General features: G+C 37.0%; 1 protein-coding gene across 7 annotated transcripts in view; it reads left to right on the top strand.

Annotated features, from left to right (window-relative positions):
- Nucleotides 1-5,124: 5,124 nt before the first annotated feature.
- The window catches only part of LOC131068727 (uncharacterized), a 93,963-nt gene continuing 80,491 nt past the window's right edge, over nt 5,125-18,596 (top strand). Inside the window, exons 1-4 of one of the 7 annotated variants that reach the window (XM_059213874.1) lie at nt 5,133-5,459; nt 5,931-5,984; nt 7,281-7,626; nt 7,737-7,995. In XM_059213874.1, the coding sequence (XP_059069857.1) occupies nt 7,394-7,626; nt 7,737-7,995 (492 nt within the window). In that variant the 5' untranslated portion in view covers nt 5,133-5,459; nt 5,931-5,984; nt 7,281-7,393. The other 6 variants (XM_058003998.2, XM_058004014.2, XM_058004005.2 and 3 more) reach the window with 6 other exon arrangements.

Genomic DNA, 18,596 nt, shown 5'->3' with positions numbered 1-18,596 from the left:
TAAAAGTAAAAATAATCTACCTTTCAAGTAATATTGTGCTTAGATTCAGAGTTACCCTTTGTGTATTTCAATAAATATGAATTAATGTTAGTTAAGGATTTCCTCAATTCTAAGAATTGAATATATTTGATTTTGCTAGTTAAATTACAAGATATAGAGTATGTAAGGCATTTGAGGGTAATCGATCTCTGAATAGTCAAAGGCATATAAGACTATTAAAGCGTGAGGTTCCATTAATATTGCAAAGCAACTAGTATAGATGAATTAATTAACATCTAAATTAGAGATAAATTACATATAAGTTAATGATATGATCTATTTGTAAGAACATAATATTACTTAGAATTCAAAGAAGACTTTATTTGAAACCAAATAGTTTTACCAAATCTGAAAATCCTTTAACATAAGTCTTGACTTATCTTGTGAATCTCAAATCAAGTAATCATATTCCTTGTATATGTCTAATGAACTTAGTTTTGAAGACTCATAATCAATTGTCCTAGATTATTGGATCCTTATCCTTATCAAGCAGATGAGTTTCAAGAAAATTTATCTTATGACCACTTAGAGAGTTAAATTGAAATAAGGAAATTGCAATGTAGAAGGATATTATTTGTAGGAAATAGCTAAGGATAAAGCTAACGTTACTTCAAGTGGAAGGAATAGTTAGTTATCTCTTATAATCTTGCAAAGGAATTGACATTAGTTCTAAAGCAACTAGAAGTAGATTGATTAGAATTATTTGGGAGCTTTATTTATAATGGTTAATTGGCAAGCAATTAGACTCTCTTCTAATCTTATTTTTAAATTTTAGTAATTAAAAGTAATGTGGTTATTTTGAAATTTGTTTCCAAAGGCTTGCTATTTAATCAAGAAATTTAATACCTTTCAAGTATTAGGATTCATATTTATATAAGGTTATCATTTGTAATAGATAATAAAAGATAAAATTTATGCTACTTCAAATGGAAGAATTGGTTGGTTTATCAATAATGTGGTAATTCTCAAGTTTATTATTAAATAGTTTTTCTCTTCAACAAGTAAATGATAAATTATTTTCCAAAGTCCTTCTATTTAATCATTTAATTTTCTTTCAAGCAATTTTGTACCTTTCAAGTTTTAGGATTCATACTTAAAGTGTAATGGTCTTTTCATAAGCTATCTCCTATAAGTATCATAGCTTTCAAGCGATTAGTACTTTCATGTATATAGTTGAAGTTTTAGAATTTTAATTACTATTACTATAGTTTTCTTTCAAGAAAATACTATTTTCAAATAATGGTTGAATTATTTAGCATGTAATACTTATATCTCAATTTTTAATTCCAAGTAGTAATTCCTTGCATACTTTTCTTTCATGAATTCATAGTTAAACTCTTAGATAGATAAATAAATAAGATGAGTTGAAACCAAAAACATAGCAGCATTTGGTATCTATGGTGCCTCTGGGTCACGCTTACAGGTAATGTCGTCGTGTTGAACTACTGTACTTAACACCTAATAAAGCTGCAACAACAACGTCTGTGGCATCACCCCTATAAATCGCTGGGGAGAAATAAGGGTCATATGGAAGTTAAAATCCAAGGGGCAGGTAATCCCCCTTGGATCGATATTATAAAAAGATAATTTTTAAAAATGAATTTACATCCGCTCAGTTAAACCTTAGAAAACCCCATTAGGGTTTGGTGGTGTGTGATATATTGAAATTTATTTATCTTGATGATTTTTTTTCAGAGGATGCTAATAGATTAAGGGTGATGTATTTAATAGGAAATAGGACTTAGTTATTTTAGGTCACAAGCAGAAGGCCACCTTGAGCCTTTTTGCTATAGAGCTACCATCATGGATAGCAACCGCAGAGAAACTATCTAGGACATTGACCCTAGAAAGAGTTGTGTACCCACCAAACAATTTACATTAAAACATAGTTAAAAACTAGAACTACATACTTTACGCCTTGATCCCATGTCGAAACGGGTATGTAGGTAGTCTAGGAGAGGAGTTGTCCCTTGTACTCAAGTGTTCGGGGATGACGATTAGGATTTGGTTTTGGGTGAGTAGTTGGTTCTTGAAGCTCCTTGGTCTTATAATCAAATGGTGCAAATACTAATTGAAAGGTAAAAAAATTAATTCAATGTATACTCCGAAGGAATCTCGTATGGATTTGCTTGACTTCTCGAGGCTTTAGACCAAATTTCGAGGCAAAACTCAAGCTTGTTTATGTACTTATTTTTATACTCCTAAGGATGGCGACCTCAGTGCACTCCTAGTAGGGGAGTGTAGTCTTTAGAGAGTGGCTCAGGACCCAAATGGTCCGGATGAGTCTAAAGTCTCTGGCCAACGCATATCCTATTCTTATGAATAGATGCCTACCTTATTTGGGTAGATGCCTATCCTGGATTGGATAGATGAAACCTCCTGTCCCATATGGACAAATGCCTAACCTATATGGTTAGATGCCTAGTCCCATATGGATAGATACCTAACCCATATGGTTAGATGCCCATCCTGATTGGATGGATGCCTATCCCCTTTGGATAGATGTACCTGAGTATGTGATTGAATCAACACAATTAAGAAAAAAGACAGAATAAGAAATCAATATTTATATATCAAAAAAAAAATTAGTTAAAATTTTGGGTTAAGTTAAGTGGGTTATTACATTAATTCCTATGATAGCCTACTCTAAAATGGTTGATTAGGATTTACACTTTATAGTAGCTTTATTTCAATTTAAAAGTTCACTAAATTTTATAGCCAAAAATCCTCTATTATCAATTCTAATAGCAAGAAGGATATCATTTGAGGTATTATATAATTTCTTGATCAAGGCCCAAGCATGGTAGACTTTTGAAGAAATTACTAGTGGAGTTTGATCAATCTCAATCGTCACTTAAGAATTTAACATATGGGTGTTTGATAGATGTTTATAATTGACATGACTAAGATTAATTTGATGCATGTAAGATTTCATCAAATTGGGAATTTTAATTATTTTATTAATTTAGATAATAAGGAGTTTAGTTGATTTAAAAAATAATAAAAAGGGACCTTAACTAATTATATTAATTATTTACAAATGCATGACTTATGCATTCATGGTTTAATTTTAGTTTCCAAAATTTAATTAATCTTTAGTCTTTTATTAATTTTCTTATTTAATATTAAAAACCATGCATGATTTTAATACTGTCGTTTAATTATTACAATTTCCTTATTAATTATTGATTAAATTATAAATCTTAAATTTTAATACTTTTATTCATGCATGCTAATTTTTATTTTTTAAATATTATAATTTACGGACTATCACCTTTAAATTGGTTTTATATATTAATAATTCAGTTTTCGAATACATTAATTATTTCATTTTATTTATTTAATTCTTCAATCGATTTATTTTTCTAAGTTTAATTTATTTAATTATTTAATTTATGTTTGCATAGGATCCCATTCCATGAGTTGCTGCCGGTGGGCTAGAAGACTCTTCCTTGGTCATATGTTCGCCTTCGACGGTCAACCTTGCAACCACGTCACACTCGACAAAAGAACGTCATCACGATAAAAACACATTATATCCATCATTACATTTAAAAATATTAAAAAAGTCATTAATAGCATTAAATATCACCAGTGTCATCTAACATCATTATTCACATAAAAAAATCAAAACAACGTCATTACACACATTTATTAGCATAATAATGTCAGTAGTATCTGCAAGTAAGTGGTCTAAATCAGGTCGTGACACTAAGCCTAACTCTATCCCTAAATCAAATTCTATCTCTAATTGTAACAATAACCCTAAACCTAACCCAAACTTTAAACCTAACCATGAGTATATGTCTAATTAAAATCTTAATCATAATCATGAAATTAACCCTAACTATAATTCAAACCCTATCACTAATTTTAATTTAAACCCTTACCATTTTCCTAATCCTAAACCTAACCATAATTTTAGAATTAAGGTTAGGGTTTAATTAGAATTAGTATTTAAGTTCAATAAGGTTAAGTATTTAGTTATGGTTAGGGTATAATTAGAGTTCAATATGAATAAGAGTTCAAATAAGTTTAGGGTTAGAGTTTAATTAGGATTAGGTTTTAATAATATTTAATATTTAAATAATAATAATATATTTAATATCCAACATGTTGCAGTGCGAATACTTAATATATAAAGTATTAAATTAAAAAAAATTCAACATATGAAAGACCAATTTCATTTATTTAAAAATAAAAAAGAGCTAAAAGAAAATTGAAATCAGAGATAAATGTTAAATTAAAATTTGGAATGTTAATAGACAAACAAAAAAACAAGGCAAATAGAATTTCCCTACCTAAATACTTGTGAGGATGGATTAATTTCAAGATATTTTTAAAATTACCATTCTTAAATGAAAAAACCAAAAAAAATACAGCAAAAGTACCAAAATAAAACCCCTTGTGAACCCCTTGTGTACGAACGAGTGACCACTAATGGACTGGTTTTTCTTCATCATGAGAGTTTCTAGGAAAAAAATCTGAATTGTATAAATTCGTTGCATGATTATTTCTTATCTACTACCCTTAGAGCCATAGGTAAATGCTTAATTGAAAAGAAAATAAAGGAATAAGTCCAACATAATACATTTAGTGCAGGACTTGAGTAGAGCAATAAAATGCTCACCGTTGATCTAACTAAGTTGGTTACTCAATCTCAAAGAGGAATGCCTTGGGCATAAATATAAGGGCTAATACTTTAAGTGTCAATACAAAAGCTTGCTTATCTCCCACATCATGAGTGATGTAATTTGTAATTCTTTATTTTTCTCTTTTTCATTAAAAAATGAAATATAAATAAATGGAAAAATTAAAAGTAATAAAAGAAATATATAAATAATAATGAAAATAACAAGTCAAGAGAAATATGTAAATACTTTGTAAAATATTATTAATAGAAATAGAATAATTTATGTTGTTTGAAGACATATTCAAAAAAATAATAAAAGAATACTTGGTAGTACTATAAACACATTATTTTTAATAATCCTCATATTTTTCCACTATCATATTTAAAGATGATTTTTTATTGCTCTTTAAACTTAATTAATTTATAAGATAAACAATCTTTGTAGCAGCCATTTTGTTCCATTCCAATGGATTATACTACTAATTAAACAGTATTAGAGACCTGTTCAGAACGATCTGGCAGGTGTAGTCTTTGAAACGCGTGTAAATTGACATCACAAACGACTGCGACATACTGTAGAAGAGGGAGATCTTGGGATCCATGGTAGTAAGTAGACTGCAGCTTGAACAAGTAGAAGCAAAATCAAGAGAATGACGGGCACTGATATTTTCCGGTAAATGCTCTGTATTCTGTCTCGTAATAAATTCATCCTCATGTGGAATGTACGACACCCGGTTTTGCAGCAACCCATCTTCTTTAATCGGGCTTCATCTTTTCTGGTTGTGGGGTGAGTCACATTAATGTCACGTGTTGTCTGCTCATACTGAACGCACATATCACACCAAAATAAAGTCGGTGTCATGTAAATTATTCTTCAAGATTTTGTTGGCTGGGTGAAAAATAGAACATATTTTAAATCTATTTTGTGAATTCTTTTCTGCCGGCATGCTTTGCAGGCAGAATTATTCAGTTTCAATTAGAATAAGATCGGGGAACACGCCACTTCTGTATTTTGTTGTTTATTTAATTTCATAGTGTGGGTAGGGAGCTTTTTTTCCAAGGCAGTTTCAAGGTTGTTGGCACTTAGTGAAGGGGATGTGGGAGTTTGGGACTATGGCTTAACAAGTTTTTGCCAACATTGGATACCCATTTGGGTTTTTTCTTTGATTAGTCCGTCCGGTAGTTGTTCAGTTGCGAGACAAGTTACATTTTAGCTCTTTTCTGGTGGGTGTTGATTGGATGAACTTTTTTTATGTAGAGAAGTTTTGGAATTGACTTTGGTCCTACACGGCACAGTACAGAAATGGTCAATGTAAGTTGTCTTCCTCTCCTTTTGTTCTATGTGTTCTTTCTGTTCAGAGCTCATCGCCATTTCTTTTTTGAGAAAGCTTGACATTTAGAGCACTTATCTCCTTTCAGAACGATTGATACTCAGGAGACCCAGATAAAGATAATCTTGGTCATAATTATTTTACACTCACCGAGGGACAAAACAAGGGATACAAACATTAGCAGGAATAATAGGATTCTCAGAGCATGTTCCAATGATCTCCAGTTCCACACATTTCCCGCCACATAAAAATTGTGTTTTCTGCACTTATCAGCTTCCAATTGATCCCAGCTCACTGAATCAGAAAGGCAATCCTCTAATCCTTTGAATTTGCATACCGTTTGGCTATTTTTGTTACATTGAGGGCAGAATGTCATTAACAGGTTCAATGACCGATGTAGCCGTTGCTTATTGAACAGCATTGACATAGAATGACATAGAGAAGAAGTAATCACAAACGGTTGGCTGGTAATGTTAAAGAATAGCGTTATGGTGAAATGCTTAAGGCATATATGCAAATATACATATGATGCTTTTGAAAGATTTAAGGATATATGCTCAACAGAATAGAGTGAAGCAGGGATAACACGTTTACCTGCATGGTTAGAGTTTAAGAATTCTGAGACTTTGATTATTGGGGGTCTCTTTTGTTGGATTAGAAATAAGAAATTTACATTCTTTTAGAACAACTGGATTAAATGTCAAGTAATTGAAAACAAATAAATTATAGGAGCTGTTTCCGTAGTCATTTGCATTTTGTTGTGTGAGTATTCCAAGAAACAAAGTGTCCTTAAGAAGATGCCATGCAAATTGAAGAGTTTTGGGTCTGACTATCTCTCTGCTATTAGATTTGTATGCATTTGATCTTGGATTCTTGAGAACTAGGAAGTTGAGTCTATGCTCGACACCTATGCGTTTCATTAACAATTCAATTAAATTGGATAAGTTTATGATGCCCCTAGGACGGCACATAGGTAGTATGGACCTCATGTTACTTTTACATAAGTTTATTTCACCAATTTCTGTTGGCGATTCTTTTTAGTTTATTTGATTGCATGCTACCATCCTTGGTCTTTCGTGAGCCTACACATTGGACATATTTCTTCCTCCCATGGTATCTCGGAAGGAAATCCACTCAAAATATGTAATTTAGGGTTTATGTCATAGGCTATTAGTTATGTTACCTGTTGATTCAATATTTGCATGTCCTTTGAATCAGTAACTCTCTCTTATGTAATTTGGATTTAAAGGCCTTTGTGATCTTGTTTATATATTCAGGTGTCGCCTTAAGTCAATGAAGATTCAAGACTTTGGATATTGCCTTTGTACTACTAAAGAAACAGCAAATTTTGTTGACCCTTGATCCCATTTTATGCGGCAAAGCATTACCTATGCAGGAAAAATATGCTAAAAAGCAGGTGTCCGTTGCGACAAAGCTTCTCGTTCTTTTATTTGTAGGATTAAGCGGAATATGCCTGTGCTATATGAATATTGACCAGAGGAATTCAATCAGGAAATCAAGAAGGTTTTTGCCTTCAGACAACAGAGAAAATGTAGTAACATGCCAGCTCCAAACTGATCATAGTATTCCCACTCATTATCCTCAACCAACTTCATACAATCGGTATTGAAATGCTATTTCTGGGATCTTAAGTGTTCACTTCATTTGATAATTTTGTGGTTCAGTCTTCTCGAAACAACTTGATAATGTTTTGCTATTATTTTGTTCCCCAGAAAAGAATGCTCTTGTACTCCAGTGCACAATTTTGTTATTTTATCCATGCAAAGATCTGGAAGTGGGTGGTTTGAGACACTCCTGAACAGCCATCCGAACATCAGTTCACATGGAGAAGTATTTCTAGATGAGAAAAAGAGAAAGAACTTTGCTTCCATTAAAAAAGTTCTTGATGCAATATATAATCTCGAGTGGAAGAGTAGTGCTTCTAAGAAAGAATGCACTGCAGCTGTTGGATTTAAATGGATGCTCAATCAGGTGGGTCGACTTTTTTATCTTATCAAAATATATTTATTTGGGTGACTTCATTTTGCAGAGAACTCTTCTATTTCATTTTAAATCCCACATGTTTTTCAAACTCTAAAAGATGTAAAATATATGTTTCCTTATATTTATTTCTCATGGCACTGTATTTGAAATTGTTTCTTCAGTGTGTATCATCATTTAGAAAAGCAAAACGAAAATGTAGTGTACTCAATTTCATACACATTCAGCCTAACCAAAGCATAAGAATAATTTAGGCATCTGCACACCCACAGGAATGGATTGCAAAAGTTGTTTTTAGGATTAAAACAATGAGCTTTATAACAAAATTGATCAGTACATTACATAAATTTTTTATGTTGTAAACATAAAATTAAAGCAACTCCAACTGGTGCAATTGAGTGGTAAAAGTGCCACAACAAATACCCTGGTTCAATCTGCAGGTAGGATACAAGGTCATGAGGTGGGAGAATATTAAAAAGCTCAGTTTGAGCCTGCTGCAATTTTCAGATCAGCAACTAAGGTAAGCATTTTGACCATCTTTTGGTTTATAATCCAAGGCATGACAATGATCACGAGAGTAGAAAATTGATGCTTTACCTCTTTGTCATTACAAAGAGGCCTTCATCAAGAAATGCATCATAAGAAAGGTGAAAGAATCCATGCATGTCTAGACATAAGAGTATCGGATCCGGGAGCCCCATTAAGAGATTGGATGTCAAGAATAAAGGGCTGTCTACCACACAAGAATCACAGTTTGCAACAACAGATCTCCAATCAATCACTTTGGGTCAGCCTTGCATGATATGTGATGTTGTGTTTGGTATAAGTGAAAGCACTAGAATAATAGCTCCAGTAATACCTTATAGCAACAGAATCATAAATAGATCTTTCAAGCTTATTGTGGAGAAGTTTTAGGGGCAGGATCATTTCAGCAGTCCATTTTTTGTTAGGAAGGTAACTACAATTGAGGTTTTTGCAAAATTCAAGTTTGGTTACATTATGCTTGATAACGCTGGTGAGGAAATGATATTTGTCATGTTTCAAGTCTTCCAGGCTGCCATTAATGATGTTCATACCAAGGCTATTATAACCTCCATACACTCCATGTCATTAATTTTGAATGAATATGAAGTTTTCACATGGGATATTATGATGCGTGAAGACTTCATTGTCTTGAAGACATCACCACTAGATGAAGAACACTTAGTTATACTTGGAAGGGGGGGTGGAGTGGTGAATTAGTATAACAACAACCTTTTACTTTTCAAAACTTAATGAATCACAATTGCAATGCTTCAAAACTTAATCATCCATAGCAGTAACATAAATGCAAGATCAAGCAATTAAGAACACATGATTTATGTGGAAACCCTTGTTGAACACAATAGGACTAAGAGCGAGGGGGTGAATTAGTTTGGACCTCAAAATACTTTACTTCTGTTCTATTAAACTTCAAAACACAATTAACTTAGAACTACAATTATGAAACATTAAAGCACAAAGCATAACAATCACATGAACACTAGATTTATGTGGAAAACCCTAAATAGGGAAAAACTACGGTGAGAATCACACTCACAATTTGAATAATTGATTACAATGTTTAGGCTCAAAGCCAAGGAGCTCACTGCCCCTGAGAGGACTTGCAAGACTAAGGAGCACAACCTTAGTTCAAGATGCAAAGGGTTGCACAAGCTGCCAAAAAGAACACATCTTCTTATAGCAGGTGCAGAGAATCAATGAATTGAAATTAACAAGATCTCTTGATCATTTTATTGTCCTTGAACCACTGTGTCAAGGGACCAATATCATGGCAAACATATTTGACATCAAACACTGCCTCAAAGCTCTTCGCAAACTATCTTTCACACTTCTACTCCACCAAATCTACTTGCGCATCATTCACATCCACTTCACATCAATTCACACGTATCCCATGTGTAACTCATACATTCACCGTTTCAAGGCTATCCTGGGGGATTATGCTGCGGATTATTTGGTCCCAGGAAGTGGCTGGAAGGACTTAGTCCCCATCTGCAGCAATCAACCGAACCTGGTCCCCCTGGCTCAGGAGTTGCAACTCTTATTGCTGAAAACTAGAATTCCCATGACCACGAACGAAGACAGCTTCATCTGGAAAGAGACACAATCGGGCCAGTTCTCGGTCAAATCTGCATACTCTCAGCTCCTAAAACACCCTGTGGATGCGGAAGATTGGAAGAAAGTCTGGAACCCTCAATTAATTCCCAAAATTAATTTCTTTTGGTGGTCCCTCATGCATGGCAAAACCCTCACGCTTGATAACTTGAAAAAGAGGGGATTCCATCTCCCCAATAGATGCAGCTTATGTAAAAAGGATGAGGAATCTATTGAGCACCTTTTTATTCTATGTCCCTTTGTGGCTCACATTTGGTCTGTCACTCTTCAGAAATGTGGTCTGTGTTGGGTCTTCCACAAGAATATAAATTTTTTTGTGTTTGATTGGACCCCCCCTTCCCATCATCCCCTCATCATTCAACTTTGGAAACAAATTCCTCCGCACATCTGCTGGGCTTTGTGGAAGGAGAGAAACAACAAAATTTTCAGAGACACTGAGACCCCTCCGGACTCTGTTGCCCTCACCTGCTTTAAGTTGATATCTGAGAATCTAGAAGCTACAAAATGGAAAATCCCCCCCTATCCTCTTGATGAGACGGATAAGAAGATCATTGGCGGCTGGAAGCTCCCCCTCGACTTCGATCTTTTCAACAACAGCACCAAGAAAAAGAGACAGATGACTAGGTGGTCTTCCCCCAGAATTCACTGGTTTAAATTGAATTTTGATGGCTCTGCTCAATGCAACAGTCAGGCTGGTGGTGGAGTCATTAGGGATCATCTAGGGAACATGGTTGTAGCCTATGCTGGCAACCTCAGTGAAAGTTCGGTCACTCAAGCTGAGGGAATGGCCCTCCTCTGGGGGCTGAAAATGGCTAACGAGATAGGAATAAAGCATCTGGAAATTGAAGGAGACTCTCAAGTTATTATCGACTCTATCAAAGGGAATGCTTCAGCTGGATGGAGAGTGGAACCCATTCTGAGGGATATCAGGCACTTGCTGGTCAAAATGAAGGACTTCACCATAGACCACATCTTCAGAGAAGGAAATAGAGCGGCGGATTCCATGGCGGCTGAAGGAAGGCTGCAGATGGGCTTACGATGCTGGAGGAACCCCAATCTGCTGCCAATCACTGTTAAGGAAATCCTGGATAAGGAAAAAGCCTTGTGCTAGGAAAGGAATAACCCTTCCGCCCAATGATGAAGGAAAATGTGTTAATTTTTTCAAATTGGTGCGGAGATCCCGCCAATTTCTACCATAGACGGACACGTAGCAGAGGTATGCGGAGTCATCACTACCACAGGGGACGAATTTATAAAGAAAGGACTGACATCGGGAATGATTACCATTCATTTATGACTCGGATGGTGCCAACTGGCGACGGCAAAGGCGGCGCTGGGGAGCTGTCAACTTACATTGGCCCGAGTAAAGGCTCGCACGCTCCGAGTAGATCTCCAGCCAGCGATATCTACGAGACCTTAAAGGATAATAATCACTATGATTATTACGACCGTTTAACCCAAGTCTGGCACATTTTCCCTAACCATTTCGTCTTGAGTTTGCTTCGGCTCTGCGTTCTGGCTTTCTGTCATTTTCAAACAGAGAAGCTGGAGGATTCTAAAATGGGGGAGGACAAGCTCAGACTGGAACCCAACAAAGTTGAGGAGTTCAAAGCCAAACTAGCGGCTTGGTTCGTGTGCACCGAAGGAGGCATTGACAAATTCATGGAGAACATGAAGGGCAACGACGAGAGACTCTCTAAACAATTCGTGTCCTCTTGGGAGGACAAAAGGGTGACTGTGGGGGGAATCTCCTTCGAAATAAACGAAGAGGTCATAGCCCAGGCTACTGGCCTCTTAATGGAGGGTAGAAAATGGAAAAAACAGAGCCGCATTGCGGACTCTACCAGCCTCAACCAGTTTTTCCGCCACGGCGAGAACCTTGTCAAGAGGGCTGGAGGCTTTAATAGAGAGGAACTACCGCACCCTTGGGACGAAGTCTGCTACATAGTGATGAAGTATTTTACGCTCGAAGGCAGGTATGGCATTTTCTACTACTACCACCTCCCCTTCCTGAACCATTTGAGGAACAAAGACCTCATTTCCATTCCGTTCTTTTTATTGCACTCCATGGATGCTAACGTTAAAGATATAGCTAATGCCAAAAAGAAAGGAAAAGACTTTCCTATCCTGCACCAGGGCCTTATGCTCTGCCTTTTCAACTTCCACCTCGCCCTCTGCTCGCCCCGTTCCATTTCTGTGCAGAATGTCGGCCCCTCGACCCAACCTCTGGCCATTAATGATTCAAGCCTCCGTTGCACGAAACTTGGCTCCTCCAACAAGAAAACCAAGAATCACTCCCCGGAGGAGGTCAAAACCCCTAAAAAAGTTAAAATCCAAGAAATTGATTCGGACCTGGACTTTACCGAAGACACCAACACGCCCCGCCGCTCTAGCAGATTGGCCTCTAAACCCTCTGATAAATCCCTAAGAGACCCCTCATCCTCGCACGACCCAGGCAACTCCATTCCGACTGATAAAACCCCCCAGGCCCAGCACAAACATTCCCCCCTTTCTGTGAGCTCAACCCATGTTTCCGAAAGCCCTGTCGCCTCTATGAGTCCGAAACCAGCCAATTTCCCTTCCCCAACCTTCAGGATTGAGAAAATGCTGGTTGTTGAAGAGGCTAGTAGTGTGAAGGAAGAAGATCCCAACCTGGCAGAGCTCGGGAAAAAGATAGAAGCCCTCTCTGACAACCTGCAGGTGATTACCAGCAGACTAGAGGCGACGGAGTCCAAGATGCATGATGTGTCTAAATTAGCTCTGAATGTCATGAGATGCTCGGCCACTACTCTGTGCCTTTTGCAGGATAGTGTGGACAAAGGTAAAGGCAAGGAGGACGAGGACTTTAAAGGCCTGTTCAAGTTCCTCACTAAGGAATGGGCTAAGAAGTTGCTCCCTAAGAAGAGCCGTGGGAAAAAGAATTAATTTTCTGCATGTGGAGAAGTTTTTTGTGTATGCGGTGTAGTAGGCTGGATAGGTCTAGTTTCGGCTTATGTTTATATTTTAATGCTTATAGCCCTGCGTGGCACTGGAAGTATACTCCGACTGGTAGTATTTTATTGCTGATAAACTCTCGTAAGATGGTTTTTGTTTTTGATAGAGGTAAAAGGCTGCTTCTGTGCTGATTGTTTGCGGACAATGGTCCTTCCATTGTTCTCTTAATTGTACCCATGGGTCAGCCCCCTCGTTTTTGGCTGCTTTTATTATCAAAAACTCATACATTCACACTCCTATATATACAAGATAATTCATTGAAACCCTAGTTGAGGGTCAACCACAAATAAAATAAACAATATTATATAAAATTGACCACCCGGACCTACAACATCCATTGCGGTCCACTCCAAGAGATAAAGGGGACCCAAACACATCACAACACATCCTTCCTGAACGATTCCAATGAATTGCACATGCAAACACATCCTTCACAGTCGACATCAAATGAAATGTGTAGATAAACAATAAAGCACGCCAACCAGTCAGCCCAAAAACATTCTCCCATGCACAAAACTCAATGTGGATCTACACACGCCACGGTGAGACCCATATCAACATTCGACCTCAATTACCAAAGCACATCCGAACCAAAAAGGCATGATCCAAATAAGATACACCACAACAATCAGCCGAAAACCAAACCAACTGACAACATTGAACTCAGAAACACATAATTGTACTTGCTAATCAAACAATCACTAGAAAATTGAACATGAACATTGTACAAACCGAATGAACATGTCCTCCAAGCCGCAACACTTAATTCCACGTATCAGAGACTTGCTAAGCATTCTTTGGACTAGTTCTGATAGACACTTGTAATGTCCCTACTAATTAGGGATCACTGTCCTGCAAAACAAATTGTTAGAATATAACATATACATCAATTTGTTACTAAATCAACTTGCAATTTAACTTAAAATTACTTAATTAACACTAATCACAATTTTCATCTATAAAAAGGATACGAATGCCATACAAAGGTATGTCCTTAGGCGGCTGTGAGGCTCGCCTTCTTGGAACCCCTCTTGGTTCCAAGCCATACAGGAAAACGAAGGTGAATTCGATTCCTGTCTTGGATGTAACTTCTTACATCCAAGCCATCTAGGAACCAAGGTTTTAATTTGATTCCTGTCTTGAGTGTAATTTCTTACACCCAAGCCATCCAGGAAATCGAAGGTTAATTCGATCCCTGTCTTGAGTGTAATTTCTTACACCCAAGCCATCCAAGGCAGACCATAAGTCACTTCCTTGCCTTGGGTGATGTATCTCATCACCCAAGTCCATTAGAGGGGACCAGCCAGATCCGTTTCTTCTTGGATTAACTTGTCAACCAAGCCATTCATATATGCATATAGATCATCAGTATATATATATATATACTGCCAACCAGGGATTCGCGTATCCCTCCATTAGGCTTAAGGGAGTTCCCCCCTATGGCCTCCATTATTTAATCATATTTATATTGCATTTGACAATTTATTATTATTTTCCATTTCGTAATTCACATTATTAACATATATTCTTAACTATTCATTAATACATATTTGTTAACATATATTTCAAATACGCCTTACTGTCATTACATTGTTATTAATTTCCTTTATCAAATCTGTATTAACATGTTCATTCCCTAATGTGTTAATTTGGATATTGTATTCATTAATAAAGTAAATAGCATTAACATGCTGATTACCTATGTTCCTTGATATTAACACATTACTTATATTCATTATTAAATAAAGCAAATAGCAATAGCATACTAATTCCTATATTCCTTTTACATATATTAACATATCAATAAACATTACGTGAATCATATAAACATATAAACACGTACCTGTTTTGTACGCAGCCAAATCTCTCCCTTTGCTTTCCACCGCTGGTCCTCCTTTCCCTGCCCTTCTCCCTTCCACTTGTTACTTGTATCCCGTGAGGGGTTGTACCCCTTCACGGTTCCCTTCCGCATGAAGGGGTGTGGCAGTGATCACAGCCCAGGCTGTGATTACCGTCGCACCTCTTGTGCGGAGGTAATTGGGGGGGGGGGGGGGGCATTAAATGTGTTATGTTTTACATATGCATAATCTTATTTGCTTTTGTTTATTTAATTTCATTTAGTTTTAAAAGAATTATTAAATATTAAAGAAATCACACTTGTCATATTTTAAATGTATTAAATATTGATTGACATTTATTATATATTAAATATATTTCCTTTATTAATTTAATCATTTATTCATTTAGAACCTTATTTAATTAATCTATATATATATATATATTGACATTATTTAAATAATTTTACACTATGTGATACCTTAGGGGTTATCACAGTCCCTCCGTCTCAATTTTGCTTGTCCTCAAGCATCTTTAGATCTTCCTCTTTTTCCCAAGTGGCATCCTCATGGGGAAGATTCTTCCATTTAATCAGGTGTTCGGTAATGGTCTGGTTCCTTAGCGCGTTTTTCCGTGTTTCTAAAATGACCTTAGGGTACAAGGTGAGTTTCCCTTCATCATCTAAGGGTGGTAGTTCACTGCACGGAGCCAAGTGTTGCCCGAGAACCTTTTTGAGGCGGGAGACGTGGAACACATTATGTATTTTACTGTCTTTGGGGAGTTCTATTTCATAAGCTACTTCCCCAATCCTTCGAGTTACTTTATAGGGTCCGTAGAATCGGGGTTTCAATTTTTCAGCCCCATTCTTCTTGAGGGAAGATTGCTTATATGGTTGTAGCCTTAAAAACACCAAATCTCCGACCTCAAAAGTCCTTTCCGTACGCTTTCTGTCTGCATAGATCTTTTGTTGATTTTGGGCTTGTTGTAGATTCTCTTTCAAGGTCTTCATGATATCCTTATTCTGTTGAACAAAATCTTGTGCTCTTGGTACTTTACTTTCCTGGTTTATTAGTTCTCCAAAGCTTGTGGCCTCATAGCCGTACAAGGCTTGGAAAGGGCTCATCCCGATTGACATGTGGTGTGTCGTGTTGTAACAATGTTCTCCTAGGTGTAACCACTTTACCCATGCCGTCTGTTGCCTTGTAACATAATTCCTTAGGTAGCCCTCTATCCATTTGTTCACTATTTCGGTTTGCCTGTCCGTTTGAGGGTGGTAACTGGTACTAGGGGTCAAGACCGTTTTTGCCATTCTGAAGAGTTCCTGCCAGAATTGGCTAATAAACTTGCTATCTCTATCGCTGACAATATTCAGAGGGAGTCCATGGAGTCTGAAATTTTCCTTGAAGAACAAATCGGCTATTTGATAGGCTTTGTATTCGGTGGAGACTGCAAGGAAATGGGCATACTTCGTGAGTCTGTCTACCACCACAAAAATGCTATCTTTCCCTTGTGTTTTTGGCAACCCTGTTATGAAGTCCATCGAAATGCTCTCCCACTTCTGTTTGGGAATAGGTAACGGTTGAAGCAATCCAGTTGGGTGAGTGAGTTTGATTTTATTTCGTTGACAAGTTAGGCACTCTTGTACGTATGTCTGGACATCTCTTTTTTGGTCTTTCCATGCATACTTTTCTCTTATGTGTTTATAAGTTTTATAGTATCCTTGATGTCTTGCTAGGGGGTTGTCATGGAATTCTTTTAGGAGTCTGTGCTTGAATTTGGTTTGAGGGGTCAAATATACCCTTCCCTTGTACAAGATGAGGTCTCCTCTAACTCTAAAGTCTTCATTGGGAAGGTTTCCCTCCAAGATTTCCTTGGTTTGTGGATCTTGGTTATATTCCTTAAGGATTTCTTCCTTCCAATCCTTCGAGATACTGGTAAAGGCATTGAGGTGTGCCCTTCGGGATAATGCATCTGCTGCCCTGTTGTTCACCCCTTTTACATATTCTATATCAAAGTCATAGGCTTGTATTTTGCTAACCCATTTTTGTTGCCTATCATTAAGGTCCCTTTGGTTCAAGAAGAAGTGTAGACTGTTATGATCGGTTTTCACACCAAACTTCCCACAGATGAGGTATTGGCGAAATTTGGCCAAGGCATGCATTATGGCTAGCATTTCTTTGTCATAGATGGAGTAGTGTCTTTCTGCTTCGGTAAGTTTACGGCTCTCAAAGGCTAGGGGGTGTTTCTTTTGCATGAGGACTGCCCCAATTCCCTCCCCAGATGCATCACATTGTAGTTCAAAAGGTATAGAGAAGTTAGGAATGGCTAATACTGGGCATGAGCTCATGGTTATTTTTAGTTGTTCAAAGGCCTGTTGGGCGTGGTCATTCCATGTGAAGGCTCCTTTCTTAGTTAGGTCGGTGAGGGGTGCTGCTATTTTGGAAAACCCTTTTACAAAATGTCTATAGTAGCTGCATAGTCCCACAAACCCTCTTAGTTGTGTTAATGTTCTAGGGGTGGGCCATTCCTTGATGGCCTTGATTTTTTCCTCATCCACACTTACTCCTGCCTCACTAATTTTGTGTCCTAGGTAGATGATTTCTCTCATCCCAAATTCGCACTTGGAGGCTTTAGCATATAAGGATTCAGATTCAAGAATATTTAATACCTCTTCAATGTGCAGGAGATGTTCTTCCCATGTCTTACTGTAAATGAGTATATCATCGAAGAATATTAGAAGGGATTTTCGTAATTGTTGCCTAAATTTATGATTCATGCATGACTGAAAGGTGGCCGGGGCGTTAGTGAGGCCAAATGGTAGAACCAAAAACTCGAAATGTCCATAGTGACATCTGAATGCTGTTTTGGGTATATCTTCCTCTCTCATTCTAATCTGATGATATCTTGACCTTAGATCGATTTTAGAGAAGTATTTTGCTCCGTGGAGTTCATCCATTAGTTCATCAATTCTTGGGATAGGGTATCTGTTCTTTATAGTCTTTTTATTTAGGGCCCGGTAATCTATGCACATTCTCATCGTACCATCTTTCTTCTTGACCAATACTACTGATAAAGCGAACGGGCTGCTGCTTGGCTGGATGTGTCCCATTTCTAATAATTCTTTTATGGTTTTTTCAATTTCTTCTTTGAATTTGTGGGGGTGGTGGTAAGGAGTGGTAATGATTGGTTGTGCTCCTTCTAATTCAATGGAATGTTCAAATCCCCTTTTTGGGGGTAAACTAGGAGGAATGTCTTCGAAGACTTTTTTGTGTCTCCTAAGGATGGGTTGTATATCATTTTGAATGATTTGGCCTTCGGTTGGAGATTTATCCAAGACCATACATTGGGCGGCCCACTCTCCTTGATCATGTCTAAGGATTTTCTCCATTTTATTGCATGATACTATCTTTGGAGAGCTGTCGGGAATTCCCTTTAATGTTATCTCCCTCCCTTCATGTTTGAACCATATCTCTCGATTGGGACTATCCATGGTGAATCGTCCCAATGAGTTTATCCATGGCATCCCCAAAATGATGTCATTCTCTAGGTTCAACACAAAGAAGTTCCTTGTAATGGTATGTCCCCCCAGGGTGACTTCCAATTGA

The sequence above is a fragment of the Cryptomeria japonica genome, chromosome 11, assembly GCF_030272615.1.
Source record: "Cryptomeria japonica chromosome 11, Sugi_1.0, whole genome shotgun sequence".
Classification (NCBI taxonomy): domain Eukaryota; kingdom Viridiplantae; phylum Streptophyta; class Pinopsida; order Cupressales; family Cupressaceae; genus Cryptomeria; species Cryptomeria japonica.
This window is presented reverse-complemented; position numbering and strand designations above follow the sequence as displayed.